The 14,585-nt window shown below is 44.7% G+C and overlaps 6 protein-coding genes across 6 annotated transcripts in view; 3 read left to right on the forward strand and 3 right to left on the reverse strand.

Annotated features, from left to right (window-relative positions):
* Nucleotides 1–1,467: 1,467 nt before the first annotated feature.
* On the reverse strand, nucleotides 1,468–4,399 carry ASPGLDRAFT_43124 (ubiquitin-specific protease UBP14). The gene is made up of 6 exons (XM_022545750.1): nucleotides 4,218–4,399; nucleotides 4,092–4,159; nucleotides 3,896–4,036; nucleotides 3,561–3,834; nucleotides 1,811–3,509; nucleotides 1,468–1,761 (listed from the first exon to the last, which is right to left on the reverse strand). The coding sequence occupies exons 1-6, from the start codon at nucleotides 4,246–4,248 to the stop codon at nucleotides 1,617–1,619; spliced, it is 2,358 nt and encodes a 785-aa protein (XP_022404708.1). The 5' UTR covers nucleotides 4,249–4,399; the 3' UTR covers nucleotides 1,468–1,616.
* A 256-nt stretch (nucleotides 4,400–4,655) lies between these two features.
* ASPGLDRAFT_142890 (replication factor A subunit protein RFA1) lies at nucleotides 4,656–7,220 on the forward strand. The gene is made up of 6 exons (XM_022541777.1): nucleotides 4,656–4,861; nucleotides 4,929–5,080; nucleotides 5,153–5,243; nucleotides 5,290–5,833; nucleotides 5,894–6,786; nucleotides 6,850–7,220. Exons 1-6 carry the CDS (start codon nucleotides 4,818–4,820, stop codon nucleotides 6,941–6,943), a joined length of 1,818 nt encoding a protein of 605 aa, XP_022404709.1. The 5' UTR covers nucleotides 4,656–4,817; the 3' UTR covers nucleotides 6,944–7,220.
* A 73-nt stretch (nucleotides 7,221–7,293) lies between these two features.
* Nucleotides 7,294–9,383, forward strand: dbp3 (RNA-dependent ATPase DBP3). The gene is made up of 4 exons (XM_022545751.1): nucleotides 7,294–8,618; nucleotides 8,693–8,764; nucleotides 8,840–9,101; nucleotides 9,155–9,383. Exons 1-3 carry the CDS (start codon nucleotides 7,336–7,338, stop codon nucleotides 8,994–8,996), a joined length of 1,512 nt encoding a protein of 503 aa, XP_022404710.1. The 5' UTR covers nucleotides 7,294–7,335; the 3' UTR covers nucleotides 8,997–9,101; nucleotides 9,155–9,383.
* On the reverse strand, nucleotides 8,692–10,999 carry ASPGLDRAFT_43129 (oligosaccharide translocation protein RFT1). Its single transcript, XM_022545752.1, has 3 exons — nucleotides 10,068–10,999; nucleotides 9,155–10,009; nucleotides 8,692–9,101 (listed from the first exon to the last, which is right to left on the reverse strand). The coding sequence occupies exons 1-3, from the start codon at nucleotides 10,805–10,807 to the stop codon at nucleotides 8,993–8,995; spliced, it is 1,704 nt and encodes a 567-aa protein (XP_022404711.1). The 5' UTR covers nucleotides 10,808–10,999; the 3' UTR covers nucleotides 8,692–8,992.
* Nucleotides 11,000–11,074: 75 nt separating this feature from the next.
* Nucleotides 11,075–12,588, reverse strand: ASPGLDRAFT_43130 (OST3/OST6 family protein). Its single transcript, XM_022545753.1, has 4 exons — nucleotides 12,164–12,588; nucleotides 12,007–12,104; nucleotides 11,590–11,945; nucleotides 11,075–11,537 (listed from the first exon to the last, which is right to left on the reverse strand). The coding sequence occupies exons 1-4, from the start codon at nucleotides 12,506–12,508 to the stop codon at nucleotides 11,356–11,358; spliced, it is 981 nt and encodes a 326-aa protein (XP_022404712.1). The 5' UTR covers nucleotides 12,509–12,588; the 3' UTR covers nucleotides 11,075–11,355.
* A 270-nt stretch (nucleotides 12,589–12,858) lies between these two features.
* ASPGLDRAFT_64074 (uncharacterized protein) overlaps nucleotides 12,859–14,585 on the forward strand; it is a gene marked incomplete at both ends in the record, with an annotated part of 3,188 nt that continues 1,461 nt past the window's right edge. The window contains 3 exons of the mRNA XM_022548736.1: nucleotides 12,859–12,891; nucleotides 12,945–13,235; nucleotides 13,295–14,430. Coding sequence (XP_022404713.1) covers nucleotides 12,859–12,891; nucleotides 12,945–13,235; nucleotides 13,295–14,430 — 1,460 coding nt within the window. The remainder of the gene's footprint in view (nucleotides 12,892–12,944; nucleotides 13,236–13,294; nucleotides 14,431–14,585) is intronic.

The following is a 14,585-nucleotide window of genomic DNA, read 5'->3' on the forward strand; positions in this document are numbered from 1 at the left end:
TGTAAATAGAGCTTGTTGATGGACTGCTGGATAGATTTGAAGAAAGTCCTTCTTTCCAGTTGAATGGATTCCATACTGCATTTTCTCCTGCATTCCCTGGCCATAGATGTTTTAATGGCACAGAACATGAGACATCTAGTGGCTGAAGAAGATGAGATGAATGTGGAGGCATATATAGTGGGATAATCTGTGGGGGAAGAACCCATCCAGTTGCATTTATACAGACAACTGCAGTCACCCATTCTCTATTTCCTGGCTGTAAGGCTCTTAAAGAGCATGCATGGCTCTGTCTTGTCTCAGCACCACAGACAACTTTAGCAGTTGATGCAACACTAATTTGAAAGCCAGTTTCATCCATATTGTAGATATCTCCCTCTAGTATGCCATATTTTTCAATGGTCCCCCTAACCAATATAAACCAGTTTTTAATAAGATGTGGATTCTCGCATTTAGCACATTGATAATCATATTTCCAGGTATATTTTGGTCTCAATTCTTTATGGCACTGTATAAAAATGATTAACCCAGTTCTCTCCGACAATAGAGCCTGGCAGGCATTCTGAGAGTAAAAGCTGGGCAAGAGAGTGAACAGAGGCTACTTGCAGAGATAGGCCATGTTTAGCCATATCTAGAATCCATGCTGATAGGGTAGATTCCTCAGTATTGGATGATTTCCAGCAATTGGCGACTTTATCAGAGCGTGAAGCTATTCCCCCTGACTAGCGTCATAGGTTGTTTGAGGGATATCAAAGGCCAAAGAAGTTGCTTTTTTTGGTTTTAAATTGGCTTTTTTTAAAAGCATTAATAGCCATTTTAATTCGACATTCTTGAGAAGTGCCATCCATAATGTAGATGGTGATAAATGGATGTAAGGGGTGGTACGACGGATAATTCGTAGAATTCGGAGCCGCTCGGTGGTGGATTACGTTATTGTTTTCATACCTTTAGTTAATTATTATAGCAATTATACATAAATAAACCTGATAGGCTGGTACTACTTTATTCTTTATAGAGATAGTATAATATTTTAGCCCTACAAAGATCATCTAATCAATTCTTTCAGCCAAGCCTGTAAGGCTATATTAAAGCACAATCCTGACACCTCAATGGGTATATCAGCCGAATGGACATATTTTTAAAAATATTCATCACAAGCTCGGTAGCTATTTTTAAACCGAAGAATAAATTCAGAACAAATCCAACGGAATTACATAATACCTAATTCAAGGGCTAATATAATTACATATAATAACTAACAAGAATATATAGCTATCCCCAGAGTCCAGATCAGGAACTTGCACTGCATTTTCAATGTTATTCTTATTGATTCAGAGGCCCTGTCCCCTCTTTTTTTGGTCCCTCCTCCCAAACATGATTATAAATAGCGTCCATGGTTTCCTAAAATAATATTTATTTTCAAGTCATAGAGCAGATTATCTATAGATCATGTAGAGATAGGAATCGTATAATCAAGTATAAAGTTAACACATTTAATCTAGCTACTCCGTAGTAAAAATAAGAACAACTAACTGTCTGCTGAGCCGGGAACGCAAACTTTCAATGTGGAAAGAGAAGTTGAGACTAACAGCCAAACCCTAAAGTATAAATTCTATGCCCTAAACACGGGAGAATATATACATATAGGCAAACTTCTTCATCTCCTGTATGTCATCAACATTCACAACCTTTTCATCATTATACATCACCCACGACAGTTTGTTCTCCCCAGGCAGGGCTTTCCGCACAAAAGCCACATAGTGACTACTGCATGTTAACGTAGTTCAGAGACAAATATTGAGGCAATACTTACCCAGCATGCACTGAAGATCCCTTGTGACAAACTATAGACTGAAGCTGGTACCTGGCTGGTGTAGTACTGAAGCCTGGTGTTTCACGAGCATCAGGTTGAGGTTCAGAATTCTGATTATCGTCTTCACCCAAATCGTCTGGATGACTGAATACCCAGTCAAGGGCCCTATTGACGTCCCCATCTGTAGCTGCTAGCGCTTTCCTTGCATGTGCATCACCGATGCCCATTTCACTCAACTGTGCCACCTTGATCGGGTCTTGCTGGTCCCTAGCAGACTCTCCGGCGACTCGACTGGCCGTAAATGGTTGATCAATATCCGGATCTTCCATATGGGCAAATAGCCAATTCATGGCTGCTTCGGGGTCCGAATTCCCAGTTGCGTAAAGCGCTTTTTCGCATCTCACTTCTGGAAATCCCATACTAAGAAGTTGATCGAGTATTGCCTGATTTGGATTAAATGCATCGGTCTCGGTCTCTGGGAGGATCTCCTCGCCACCCTGGGGTCCAGAGAGATAACGGCTCAGATCCACAGAATCATCGCCGACTTCAACCGGTATGTCCAGTTTAGTAGGGACCCAATTAATCAACTCAAAACGCCGCGCGTTAATGACAAGTTGTTGTGGTAGCGTTCGAAACAATGATCTTTTTGAGAAGCCATCTTTACTACCGCAAGCCGGACAGCTAAATTCAACAAGTTCTTCTGCCGTGGATGAATTCAGGCAGTCTAACAAGGTTACCGGTTCAAACTGATCAGAGTGATTTTTTTCAGAAGATGAGGCGGGGTTACCACGATGAGATACTCGACGCGCAGGTACCGGGATAGAAATGTTGTCTTGCTCGTCAACTTTATAGCGCACCTTATTGCAAGAGGTACATTGAAGGCGTTGTTCCGTTGCGAAACGGAAAGATTCGATTGGATTGCCCAAATCCACAGGGTGCGAGGACAAGCTGATTACCTTGAATAGGTGAAGTAAGAACTCAAAGGCATCTTGTTGTCGCATCGTAGAGAACTCCTCATGCCCGCGACCAATTAAATGTTTGAACATTGCTGGCGCCAATCCCTTTTGATGCGGGACTTCCGGGGAATCTGGGGAAGCGATGACATTCCTGTCCGGCTTCGAGTACCGGCCGGAGAGAATACCATCTGCAAGCTTCCGCAATTGAGTCTCGAGATCTTCTGCCGGGTTCTGGGAGAACGGGGGCTCTTCGCTTGGATGGTAATATCTTTGTTGAAACTCCGGTAGAGAAAAAACACATTGGACAATGCTCGAAAGATAACAGCTGTTTCCCAGGTTAGTCAATCCTGTGAAGCCCGGACCGAAAAGTGTAGTAAGCTCCTGGCCATCCTCATTGGTCATTGAAAACTCCCATCTCAAATTATGTTCAATTTGCATCTCCATGAGGCTTTTTTCAGTCTTTTCTCGCCCTGTTATATCTATGCCCCAGTGAGCCAGGTGGGTGGCAAGGTCCGGGTCTATCCTTTCCTCGTTGCACTTGTAGCAGTAAATGTCCGCAGAACCATCAGCGGTTATGGATCCGAGTTTGACTGCGACAGCATGGGTTGTCAAATCAGAGTGTGCAAGACCGTGGGAGTTCCCCCCTATGCCACCAAACTGGCTGCGTCCACAGCCAAGGTTGCCGCACTCTAAACAGAGCCAAAGATTTTCCTTGAGGTCGCACATCGAGCATTGGCCGAGATCTGCATTCTTCATGAGAATATGGCCCCATTTTGTTTGAAATTGGGGGTTACCTTGGGATTCAATCTGTCTGGGATTGTCCTGTACCAAACAAAGTGTGTGCTCACAAGGGACGAACTCCTGTTCCCAGGCTTTCACTTCTTCCCTTTTTGAGAATGTCAACGCTTTCATCATTCCGTCGATAACCGCAGACAACTTTCCGCTAGATTGATCTATATCATCTTGGCAGCACGAATAGCAGACGACTTTTGTGGTTGTATCATAGCGATCTTCATCTGTCTCCGCAGCAATTGCAAGCTTGGAAATCTTCTGGGGTGGCTCATTGCGCTACGGCCATTGTTCAATCAGTCCCGGGAACTACACGTTGGAGTATACGCCCCGGACGTACCTGGACCTTCTTTCTCGTTCGCTTTATGTTGAGTGCTAGAGGGTGATCAAATCGGTTGTGATGGAGGCGGGCGTGATTTCTATCGCCTGTACAGCCACCGTTGAAACAGTGGAGACAAACATTCAACCCCAACTCGTCATCCTAGCAAGAATGTTAGACATGCAAATGAAAAGCCGGGAAGAGTAAATCATTGTACAATTGAGTCAAAACATTGCGTGCAATCTTCCCGATATACGGCCTGTGATGCAGAAGGTGGTTTGAGGTCTGCGGAATACATTAGCCTGTGCTCATTTGCAATAATACTAGGTAGTTCAAATTGGACCTTCTGAGTGGATGTGTATACATAAGTCCATGTCGAAGATTCCAATGGCAGTAAATAGAACTATGTGAAAACAACTACCACACACTCAGCAGTAGAGGAAATCGTGAAGGAAGCTTGAGTGGGTTGGATGATGGATGGTTGTTGGGAAAGACAATAATAGAAACTACGTACTGTAGTACAAGTACATACTCACAGTAAAGAGGGGCTGTTACGACAAGAATTCATCACGAGGTATTATTCTACACACCGCCTACGTTATCTCGTTTGATATATTTCTCGTTCGTGATGATCCATACCATCTACGCCCGTGCAACGTACTAATCCACAAAGAGCTAATAATTCCGAGTGCTCTTTACATATTAAGTAATCACTTAACGCGTCGCGTAATTAGTTATTACTTACACATGTACGCGTCTGAAACCCTTCAAGATAACATCCATGGACTTAAATTTCAAGGAGAACTCAGCCTATTGACCTTGCTGGACATCAAACATAATTAATCAACCCTTCTTGGAGTTCTTGCCTTTTTTTTCTTTTCTCTCCCTTTTCTTTTCTTTACGCTTTGCAGCATCTGGGCAACTACACTGTACCAACGTTGTCATGGCCTCAGAAGCAGCATCTCATATTTCTGCTGGGGCTTTGAGGTATTTATACCCATCCTTAGTTTATATTCAAGATATGAGATGCTAATTTGCAATCTTTGATTTCTAGTGCCATATTTGATGACACAAAACCCCAGCCCCGCGAACCTATTGTTCAATGTGTGCAAATTAAGCCTCTGCCACCCCAACAAAACCAGCAAGAGCGCTATAGGGCTGTGTTCAGCGACATTTCCAACTATGTGCAAACAATGCTTGCTACTCGTGAGTTGGAAAGAGATCTATCAATGTTAAAATGTTGAAACACCTACCAACAAGGCCAACCCGAGTTCATAGAAAACAATCATCTGGTTACCAACGGTTTACTCCGAAAAGGATGCTTCGTTCGCTTGAAATCTTTTCAAGCGAACTTGGTCAAGGGAAAAAAGTTTGTGACTCGATTCTGCCGTGAAATGCAAAGCTGACCACCACAGGATCCTCATAATCCTGGACCTTGAAGTTCTGCAAGAGCTCGGTGAATTTGAAAAAATCGGAGAGCCAAAAGCCTTGGAAAATAGGACCGAGGAGGATGAGAAAGCCCAACCGACCACTATCTCTGGAAATGGTTTCTATGGCTCCAAGTTACAAGGACAGCAGATGCAAGCGCATGACCGAACACCGTCAACGCGACCCATTGCACCTGCATCATCCCATGCTACCATATACCCGATTGAAGCTATATCCCCGTACAATCATAAGTGGACAATCAAAGCGCGCTGCACAAGCAAGTCGAATATAAAGACCTGGCATAACCGGAATGGAGAAGGCAAGCTGTTCAGTGTTAATTTGCTTGATGACAGTGGTGAAATCCGCGCAACTGGATTCAATCAGCAATGTGAGATGCTGTATGATGTTTTCCAAGAGGGAAATGTCTACTACATTTCTAGTCCTTGCCGTGTGCAAATTGCCAAAAAACAATTCACCAACCTGAACAATGATTATGAACTCACATTTGAAAAAGATACGATCGTCGAAAAGGTTAGTAATATGCTCAATTTTTATTCTTAGAAGAATATTCTGTCTGACTTTCTCGTTCAGGCTGAGGACCAGAGCGATGTGCCCCAAATTCGATTCAATTTTACAGCCATAGGCGAACTCCAGTCCGTCGAAAAAGATACCACCATTGACGTTATAGGCGTGCTTAAAGATGTTGGAGATGCGTCTCAGATCGTATCTAAAACCACAAGCAAGCCGTATGACAAGCGTGAATTGACTTTGGTCGACACCACTGGATTCTCTGTGCGCTTGACTGTCTGGGGCTCTACAGCAACGGGTTTCAATGTGATACCTGAATCAGTGGTTGCATTCAAAGGTGTAAAGGTATCTGACTTCGGCGGTCGAAGCCTGAGCTTGTTGAGTTCTGGCACCATGACCGTTGACCCTGACATTTCTGAAGCGCATAAACTAAAGGGCTGGTACGATGCGCAAGGCAGAGATGAAGCGTTTGTCTCGCATGCATCTATGTCCAGTGCGACAACTTCAACAAAACCAGATCGATTCAAGACGATTGCCCAAGTTCGTGAGGAGCAATTGGGAATGTCGGAGAATCCCGATTATTTCTCCTTGAAAGCAACCATCATCTATATCAAGAAGGAAAACGTTTCCTACCCTGCTTGCCTCTCAGAGAGATGCAATAAAAAGGTGACAGAACTTGATCCTGGTCAGTGGCGGTGTGAGCATTGTGACAAGACTCACCCACGCCCTGAGTATCGCTATATCATGCTTATTAGCGTCAGCGACCATACTGGCCAACTCTATCTAAGCTGCTTCGATGATGTTGGCAAAGCAATAATGGGGACTTCTGCGGACAATTTGATGGAAATTCGACAGAATGACGACAAGGCGGACGGTGACTTATTCCAGGATGCTAATTGCCGAACTTGGAACTTCAGGTGTCGCGCCAAAATAGATCATTTTGGCGATCAACAACGGTAAGCCCTAGTCCTTGCAGCAAGGAAATACGGACATGCACTAATATCGATTTTCTGTTGAAGTGTTCGTTATCAGGTCTCTTCGGCCCAGCCCATCAATTATTCTGATGAGGCTTCACGCCTCGCAGGATTGATTGACTCATATGGGCTCGATTGATCCTTGTTATGAATAGAGTACCCCTGGGTAGTAGAGAGTAACCTGGCAATGAAAATACTGCATACCCATTCATCCCAAAAGAAAGGAAAGAAAAGAACAGGAAAGAAAAGGCAGACGAATGATAAATTATTATATGGGATTAGAGCACGGTACTTACTCTATAGACCTCTTACTATCATGTACTCTGTACGGAGTCTATGTAGACAACGACCCGAAAGGCGTAGTATGTGGGTAACCCCCAACATTATCACTATTGGTGGAATTAAATTCGGGTGGGCCTTCCTCTCTTTTACTTTAATTTTTCCTTTTCCTTTTCTAATTTTTTTTTTTTTTTTTTCCGCCTTCACCTTTCTGATTCTTTTTGTTCTTCCCCCTCTCTCTTGTATACGACAATGGCGAAACGAGACAAAAGTGACGAATGCGATTTCGAGCATCGACCAAAAAAGAAGTCGAAGACAAAGAAACATGCAAAAGACTCGAAATTGGCTGACAACGATATCAACACCAATGCAGAGCTAGATGCTCCCTACGTACAGTCTTCGGAGCTTGATGAAGTCCCTCAACTTGAAATAGATCAGTTTACGGCGGAGCACTCCATTAAAATAGCTGATACTTCGTCTGAGAATGCCGCAGTGCTTCGCCCGATCATATCGTTTACTCATTTACCTCAATGCGACAGCAAACTATACGAACTATTGAGCTCTTTCAAATCACCGACGCCTGTACAGTCGGCGACCTGGCCGCTGCTTTTTGCAGGCCGTGATACAATTGGTATTGCTGAAACTGGGAGTGGTAAAACACTTGCTTTTGGTTTGCCATGCCTTAGAAAAATGTTGGAGTCCAAAAAAAGGAAATGGAAGTCTGCCCGCCCTTCAGCAGTGATCGTTTCTCCCACAAGAGAGCTTGCAATGCAAATATATGATCAGCTCTCAAAGTTTGCCAATCCTGTAAGCATTGGCTTGGCATGTATATTTGGAGGCGTGAGAAAAGAGGAACAGCGTGAAGTCTTGAAAACTGCTGCCATCGTTGTTGCGACACCGGGAAGATTGAAAGATCTTCAGAATGACGGATCCGTCGACTTGGGGAAGGTCGAGTATCTTGTACTCGATGAGGCAGATCGTATGTTGGACAAGGGATTCGAGCAAGACATAAAAGATATCATTGGCTCCATGCAAGAAACTAGTCGGCAGACTGTAATGTTCACTGCAACATGGCCCCCTTCTGTTAGGAACCTTGCAGCAACCTTCATGACCTCACCTGTGACTGTCACAATTGGCGGGGATCCTTCTGCTGATCCTCGTGCCAACTCAAGGATCAAACAGGTTGTTGAAGTGGTTAACCCACATGACAAAGAATACAGGCTTGTTGAGTTGCTGAACCGTTCGCAAAGAGGTGTTACTTCCCCAGAGAAGGTTTTAGCTTTCTGTCTATACAAAAAGGAAGCAATGCGCATCGAGAGGCTTCTTCGGACTAAGGGGTTCAAAGTAGCCGGGATACACGGGGACATGAGTCAACAGGAAAGGTTCAGGAGCTTGGAAGCCTTCAAGTCAGGGTCTGCTACGGTTCTTGTTGCTACTGATGTTGCAGCTCGAGGTCTTGATATCCCTTCCGTCAAGTTGGTTCTCAATGTTACATTCCCTCTGACGGTCGAAGATTATGTACATCGGATAGGACGGTAAGCCAACCATGCTTATCTTTTTTGACCCGCTTTCTCCTTTATGATTGTACTAACTTCATTAAAACTTGAAGGACGGGACGAGCTGGAGCCGAGGGTCACGCAATAACATTGTTCACCGAAACTGACAAAGCACAATCTGGCGGGTAAGTGAAAATGATATCCATTTCAGCCCTATGGCTTTATCTGATGAATTGGATATATTTTACTGACGTATGTAGGTTAATTAATGTCCTACGGGCTGCGAAGCAGGATGTTCCAGAAGACCTTCTTAAGTTCGGGACAACCGTCAAGAAGAAGCAGCATGGCGCATATGGTGCCTTTTTCAAAGACGTTGATAATAACAAATCAGCGACCAAAATTGTGTTTGATGATTAATTCTTCATTATGTTTTTATTGTTGTTTCTTGTTGGAAACTTTGATTTTGCCATGTGGCAAGCTTTTGTACATAGTTGCAAAAAGTATGCTCTCTCCAGATACAACCTAGCCCAAAAGATTAGTACCTGTCGCCTTAAAACTGCATTTATCGTACTCACACAAGAATGACATAGGTGGCATTTAATGCAATTGCCCTGATAATATCGTGGAAATTGTCGTTAGGGCTTCCTGGGTTAGAGACCATAATAGATGTCGCTAGAATTCCAGCAACTTGGGTGCAAAGGCGCGGGCTAAATTCGGCCAAGGCAAGCCCATTCTGGTGCCGACGCAAGTATGAATCTATGAAAACATAGCTCCATACCGTGCGGACTGCCATGTTCACGATGTTAGCCCACACCAATCCTTGAGCTCCCATATTGCAGATTTTTAGGAAAATGTAAGCTGCCAATATGAACGATGCTGAGAATGCCCCCATCCAACCTGTTTGCTTCCGCAACTCCAAAGGACTAGCTGTAGATGACACAAATGCTTCTGTGATACCATTAAATGCTAAAAATGGTATATAGTAGCAATACATCATAAGCAAACGATCAACTTGTTTCGAGGTCCATCGGTGCCCACCCAACAGGTGGAGAACACGAGGCACCAAAGACGGGGTCAATGGGAAAACAATGACCGATAGAAGCCCGTATGCGCGCAATATGCCTACCAAATGGTTCTTCGCGACATTAAGACCGCTAGGATCAGGTGCACTAACTTCCCCAGGATTGAGAAGCGATGCAAAGAGTGTTCGACTGCTCTCTTCGATTGGTTGGAAGATTATGCGAGCAACAAGACCGCCGTAGTTCGAGGCAAGAGAATATATTCCCTGGTCCTCTAAGCTCGACATGGCTGCAAGTATCATCGAATCACCCTGAGTAAGAATATGCTTGACTGCTGATTGCACAAAGACGTTTGCAGACAGTGAGATCAACTGATATGAGAATCTGCCAGCCAGATACCTAGACCGCTTACTGGGGATTCGTTAAGGCAGCTCACCAAACATCTATCTTGATAGTTGTCACTACATACCTGGATTTTATACGCATGGGAAGGAACGAGAATCCCCCTTTCCTCGCTGTGCTAGGCATGGTGGCAGCGTAGCCACCAATGAGAACGAGAGAATGGCATAGATGCCCTAATGCAAATGGAAAGATACCAACATTGAAGCTGGTTTTGGATGCCCATATAAAGGTGCTGCAAACAACCACACTTTTCACAAATGCTGCGGGCATTTCAACAAGAGCACGCTTTTCGTATAACATGTGTTGTTGCACCACAGCAAAGAAAGGTTCAACCCCAAGTTCTAGGAGTGATGCGACACCAGTAATTACCACGCTGGTGTGATAGTATGGCGTTTCAGAAACCTTTTCTGAGGCAAAATGCACATAGAACATAGCGAGCGCCATTGTCATGGGAAGTCCCATGGCGAAGCTCAAGTAAGAAATGTTCACCACCGACTGGGATGCTGTAGAATTCCCAGTCCCTACTTCACGGTTGCCAGAATGTTCCGCTTTGTCGACCACGGCCCTTGAAGGTTGTCTTTGGATTGCTACCCGGATGCTCTCCCTTGAGAAATACAGTATCGTGGTCAGATAAAGCTCCAGTTGAGCCGCAATTCCAACAATTGCTGGAGACAACTTGCGCAAAATTAGTTGGTTCGCAATGAAGGTAATAATCCTCGAGGTTAACTGGATCATGATTAGGAACGCCGTGCCAGATGCGGACGATCTCAGCATCTTGCCAAATCGATTCTTGTCTGGTTGTGCCATGATCACCAATTCAGCATGAATATCAATCAATGATAGTGAAAAAGCAGGCCAATGACAGCTGAGAAGCGAAGAGATGAACTGGTCAAAAGCAGGACGGCGAAATAAGCGAGGAAGGGAGGGTATGGTAATATTTAATTGGGATGACTTCTGTAGAATACTCCGTGCTGAGCTAAATATACGTGACAAGTGGTGGTGCCGAGTTTTTATCGATGGAGAAAAAAAAAAAAAAAAAAAAAAGGAAAAAGGCAATTTGCTGCATTAGAGTATGTACACATATATTCCTATTGTAATGTCATATGGTTACCATGTGGATTGTTTCAACTCGATCTTACAAAGCCAATATGGGATACAGAGTACATTCAAGTGCTTTAGGTGATTGACCTGTATATTTTGATTTCCTTCACAGAAGCCGATACTACAGAGTGCTACATACTCTGCTTAATGATAAACAATGATATGCATCACTGCTAAGAGATCCAAGGTAAGCCCCGTTGCTCCTTTGACCAACAAAGATAACGGAGAGGCTTCAATTGGTAAGGCGAAATCGACTAGAATGGGGGCAGGAAGAAAGGGTAGCCGGCATTCTTTGCCTTGAAAACACTGAGGAGGAAACTATACACCCCAAACAAGACAGCCCCCCAGATTACTACAGCCACTTGTTGCGCTTTTGCGTCGGCCATACGGGGTACTTTCATGGCAAGTGCAATTGTGGCAAAAGAAAGCGTGGCATCTTGATGGATGGGGTTAGCGCCGCCAAACGATAAAGGGTCACCAGGACTCACATATAGCTGCAACAATTTGTGTCTCCATTCCAAATTGGGTCTGGAACCCACCGGCAAAGTAGCTGATGCCCCCTTTGCCATCTCCGACGACATATGGCACTCTCCGGATGTGATTGAACATGTGTCCACTTGTAAAGAGAAGAATAGCAATAAGGCTGATCGCGGCCCAGATGTTTCGATTCCGAACAATTGGCAGAACATAGGGTGATAAGACCGTAAAAAGGGTCACCGCACCCATAGACAGTGTGATTGCAGAGACAAGTCGCACGTAATTGACAGGACGTACAAGAGGCGGTTTCGGTCCCTCGGGCAGGTGACGATTAATCCATGTGTACAGTTGGTCTGCGGACATGAGACTTTATGTCAAGGAACAAGTTAACACAAATCCAGCAATAGAGACATCAAAAATCATCTTACCCTGTAAAGTCAAATCTGAAGGGCGTATCGTCAACCCTGGCAAATGGGCCAACAGTCGGAGGGAACACCAGTAGAACAGGTGCGGTTTGAAGCATCAGCTTCCCCAGGAATGTTAGTTATTTTACGCCGGCTCGATAGAAATCGGTTCTACACGTACCTTTTGAAACGTAGCCTTGCCATGGACAAAATCAAGGGTACCAAAAAGCAACTTCAACTCATCAGGCTTCGAGCCCTTGTTCCAACTCTGTGCAATAAGCTCCCATTCTGGCTGAAGTTCCCGGCACAGAATACACCCAAAGCGAGCCTCCGTCGCTGTCAGGACGATGGCAGCATAGTAATCGCGCGGCTTCGAAGTCAGATCACCATATGACGAGTCGTCCAGATCAATGGGCGCGAGACGCGAAAGGGCTTGGAATTGTTCGAATTTATCTGTTGATGGACTCGCGAGTGCACTGGACACTATACAGAGAATGGAGAGAAGTAAAAAAGAGAGAGGTTTCATTTTGTCATGACAATAGTAGTAACAGTTTTTAGGAGACGTTGAATGTGCTCTGTTGATTGTTGCACTTAACTATCGCCATGTGTCCACTACAGGGCAGGATGTCATAGTACAGTCCGTGACGGTAAATTACTAAATTAGGTATGGTGCTATCCACCCCTGCTGTACTCCGTACTCGATTTCCGATAAGCAATAAAGCTGCCCAGGAGCCACGCCAATCTTTGTCGTCTCCTTCTTCTCTTCCGCTGCAGCTTATCATCGCTTATCGCTGCTTACCGTTTAATTATCTCTATTGATTTCTCCACAGCTTATTCCTGGTTGTCATATTCGCAAGGCCAACTTCTTAAAATACCATGGCGCTTGTCGGCCCGGAGGTCGTAGAGGACGTATGCTCTTCACTCTGGTTTTAAGAATTTCGCATGAGCTAACATCACCCAAGTGCCAGCTGGCTATTAGAACGGCGCAATTTGAAAGTGAATATGCCAAAATCAGTGGACGCACGGCACAGCTGCTGGATGCCGAGAGAACTCGTGTCAAACGCATGGAGCAATTACTGCTCCAGTTCGAAAATGATACTTTACGCTCAGAATTGGAACAAGTCAATGGACAACTAGCCGCAGCTATGCAGGCTGAGTCTGATAACCGCCTTCAGCTTCATGAGGCTTGGAAAGAAGTTGATCGCTTGTGGAGTGTCATAAAAGCTTCATCTCATGAGATCGAAGGCCTTCATGTAGGTGGTGCATGACGAATAAACCCATGATATTGATGCTGTTCTAAACTATCCGACAGGAGAAACTTTCTTCTTTAAGCGGCACCACCTCTGAATCCAGAGACTTGCTCGCAGAGAAGATTCGGCTTTCAAAAGATCTATCGAAATTACAATCAGAATTTGAACGACTAAAATCACAAAATACATCTTCACAGGATCTTCTCGCAGAAAAAAAAGATCTGGAGCGACAATTAAGCATGTTGGAGGTACAAATGGAGGATGACAAACGTACACACGAGCGTAGCCAAGCTCGAGATAGGCAACAAAAGCAGGAAATCGCAAACCTTACGTCACAGCTGGAAAATGCCCGTAAGGAACTGGCAGAGGGTCGGCAGGAGCATGATTCTCAAAGACAGAGTCTGGGGTGGACGACACAGCAGAATGCATATGAAAGCAAGATTGAGAATTTGACCAGGAAGCTAAAATCTACAAACGCTCAACTCGAAGAAGCCCAGAAGCCTCAAAAAAACCGCCAGGCCAATGTTAAAACAGACGATATAAGTCAAGCTAGCCATCGAGGCCGTGCTATTCCTCCTCAGCGACCGATGACACAATTTAACCCAGATATTACTATCGCAACCCCAGGGGCCATCCAGAAGCATGAAAAAGCCAGACAGCCATCAGCATTACCTGGCGAAAAATCAGCTTTTTCGATAACTCCCTATCTGAGTCGTACAAACGCCCCACTAGACACTCCTGTGAGTTCGGAGGATGATATGGATGAGCTTGGCGCCGTTAGTTTGAAGGAAACGATTAAGTCTCCATCAAATGAGGCTGGATCTGGTGGCAGCAAAGACGTTGAGATTTGGCCTGAAGGTCAGCCAATTCCTGGCAAAGGCCTATCTCGCAAGACGACAAAGCAAAAACCAACTAAGCTACAAGCAAAAGAAACCTCGGCTAAAGGGCCAGGCCGCAACGACAGTGACGACCAACTCGAGGATTTGAGTGGTTTGCACGCTCAAAAAGGTACCGGTCACGGGCCGGCTAAACCAAAAAAGCGAAAGCTTGGTGGTCAACGCGATAGAAACTTGTTTGATGAGGAGGAAGACGAGCTTCACGAATACCGAAAACCGGGACGCAAGCTTGCCCTCGGTGCAGGTCGAAATCCAGCCCTAGGTGGTTTTCAACCTGCCGGCGGTCTACAAGCATTTTCACCGTTAAAACGCGACAGGAAAAGGCATTAGATTCAAGAGGTGCGGCACACCACAAGCTGTAGAGAGCTTCAAATTTAGTGTCAATGCAACAAGTCTCATAATACCTGATCTACTGTATTGAGGGCGCCCTGTCCAAAAAAAAAAAAAAAAAAAAAAA

Source organism: Aspergillus glaucus (assembly GCF_001890805.1).
Source record: "Aspergillus glaucus CBS 516.65 unplaced genomic scaffold ASPGLscaffold_3, whole genome shotgun sequence".
In the NCBI taxonomy this organism is placed as follows: Eukaryota; Fungi; Ascomycota; class Eurotiomycetes; order Eurotiales; family Aspergillaceae; genus Aspergillus; species Aspergillus glaucus.

Coding starts and splice junctions, on each gene's coding strand:
- ASPGLDRAFT_43124 (XM_022545750.1), bottom strand. CDS start 4,248: ATGGACTTATGTATACACATCCACTCAGAAG. Junction 3,835..3,895: donor GAACGAGAAAGAAGGTCCAG/GTACGTCCGGGG, acceptor CAATGGCCGTAG/CGCAATGAGCCACCCCAGAA. Junction 1,762..1,810: donor GGATCTTCAGTGCATGCTGG/GTAAGTATTGCC, acceptor AACATGCAGTAG/TCACTATGTGGCTTTTGTGC.
- ASPGLDRAFT_142890 (XM_022541777.1), top strand. CDS start 4,818: ATGGCCTCAGAAGCAGCATCTCATATTTCTGCTGGGGCTTTGAG. Junction 5,081..5,152: donor GCAAACAATGCTTGCTACTC/GTGAGTTGGAAA, acceptor CCGAGTTCATAG/AAAACAATCATCTGGTTACC. Junction 5,244..5,289: donor AACTTGGTCAAGGGAAAAAA/GTTTGTGACTCG, acceptor TGACCACCACAG/GATCCTCATAATCCTGGACC.
- dbp3 (XM_022545751.1), top strand. CDS start 7,336: ATGGCGAAACGAGACAAAAGTGACGAATGCGATTTCGAGCATCGACCA. Junction 8,619..8,692: donor TATGTACATCGGATAGGACG/GTAAGCCAACCA, acceptor TAAAACTTGAAG/GACGGGACGAGCTGGAGCCG. Junction 8,765..8,839: donor GACAAAGCACAATCTGGCGG/GTAAGTGAAAAT, acceptor TGACGTATGTAG/GTTAATTAATGTCCTACGGG.
- ASPGLDRAFT_43129 (XM_022545752.1), bottom strand. CDS start 10,807: ATGGCACAACCAGACAAGAATCGATTTGGCAAGATGCTGAGATCGTCC. Junction 10,010..10,067: donor CCCATGCGTATAAAATCCAG/GTATGTAGTGAC, acceptor ACGAATCCCCAG/TAAGCGGTCTAGGTATCTGG. Junction 9,102..9,154: donor GCCACCTATGTCATTCTTGT/GTGAGTACGATA, acceptor CTTTTGGGCTAG/GTTGTATCTGGAGAGAGCAT.
- ASPGLDRAFT_43130 (XM_022545753.1), bottom strand. CDS start 12,508: ATGAAACCTCTCTCTTTTTTACTTCTCTCCATTCTCTGTATAGTGTCC. Junction 12,105..12,163: donor GCAAGGCTACGTTTCAAAAG/GTACGTGTAGAA, acceptor TTCCTGGGGAAG/CTGATGCTTCAAACCGCACC. Junction 11,946..12,006: donor TTCAGATTTGACTTTACAGG/GTAAGATGATTT, acceptor CTTGACATAAAG/TCTCATGTCCGCAGACCAAC.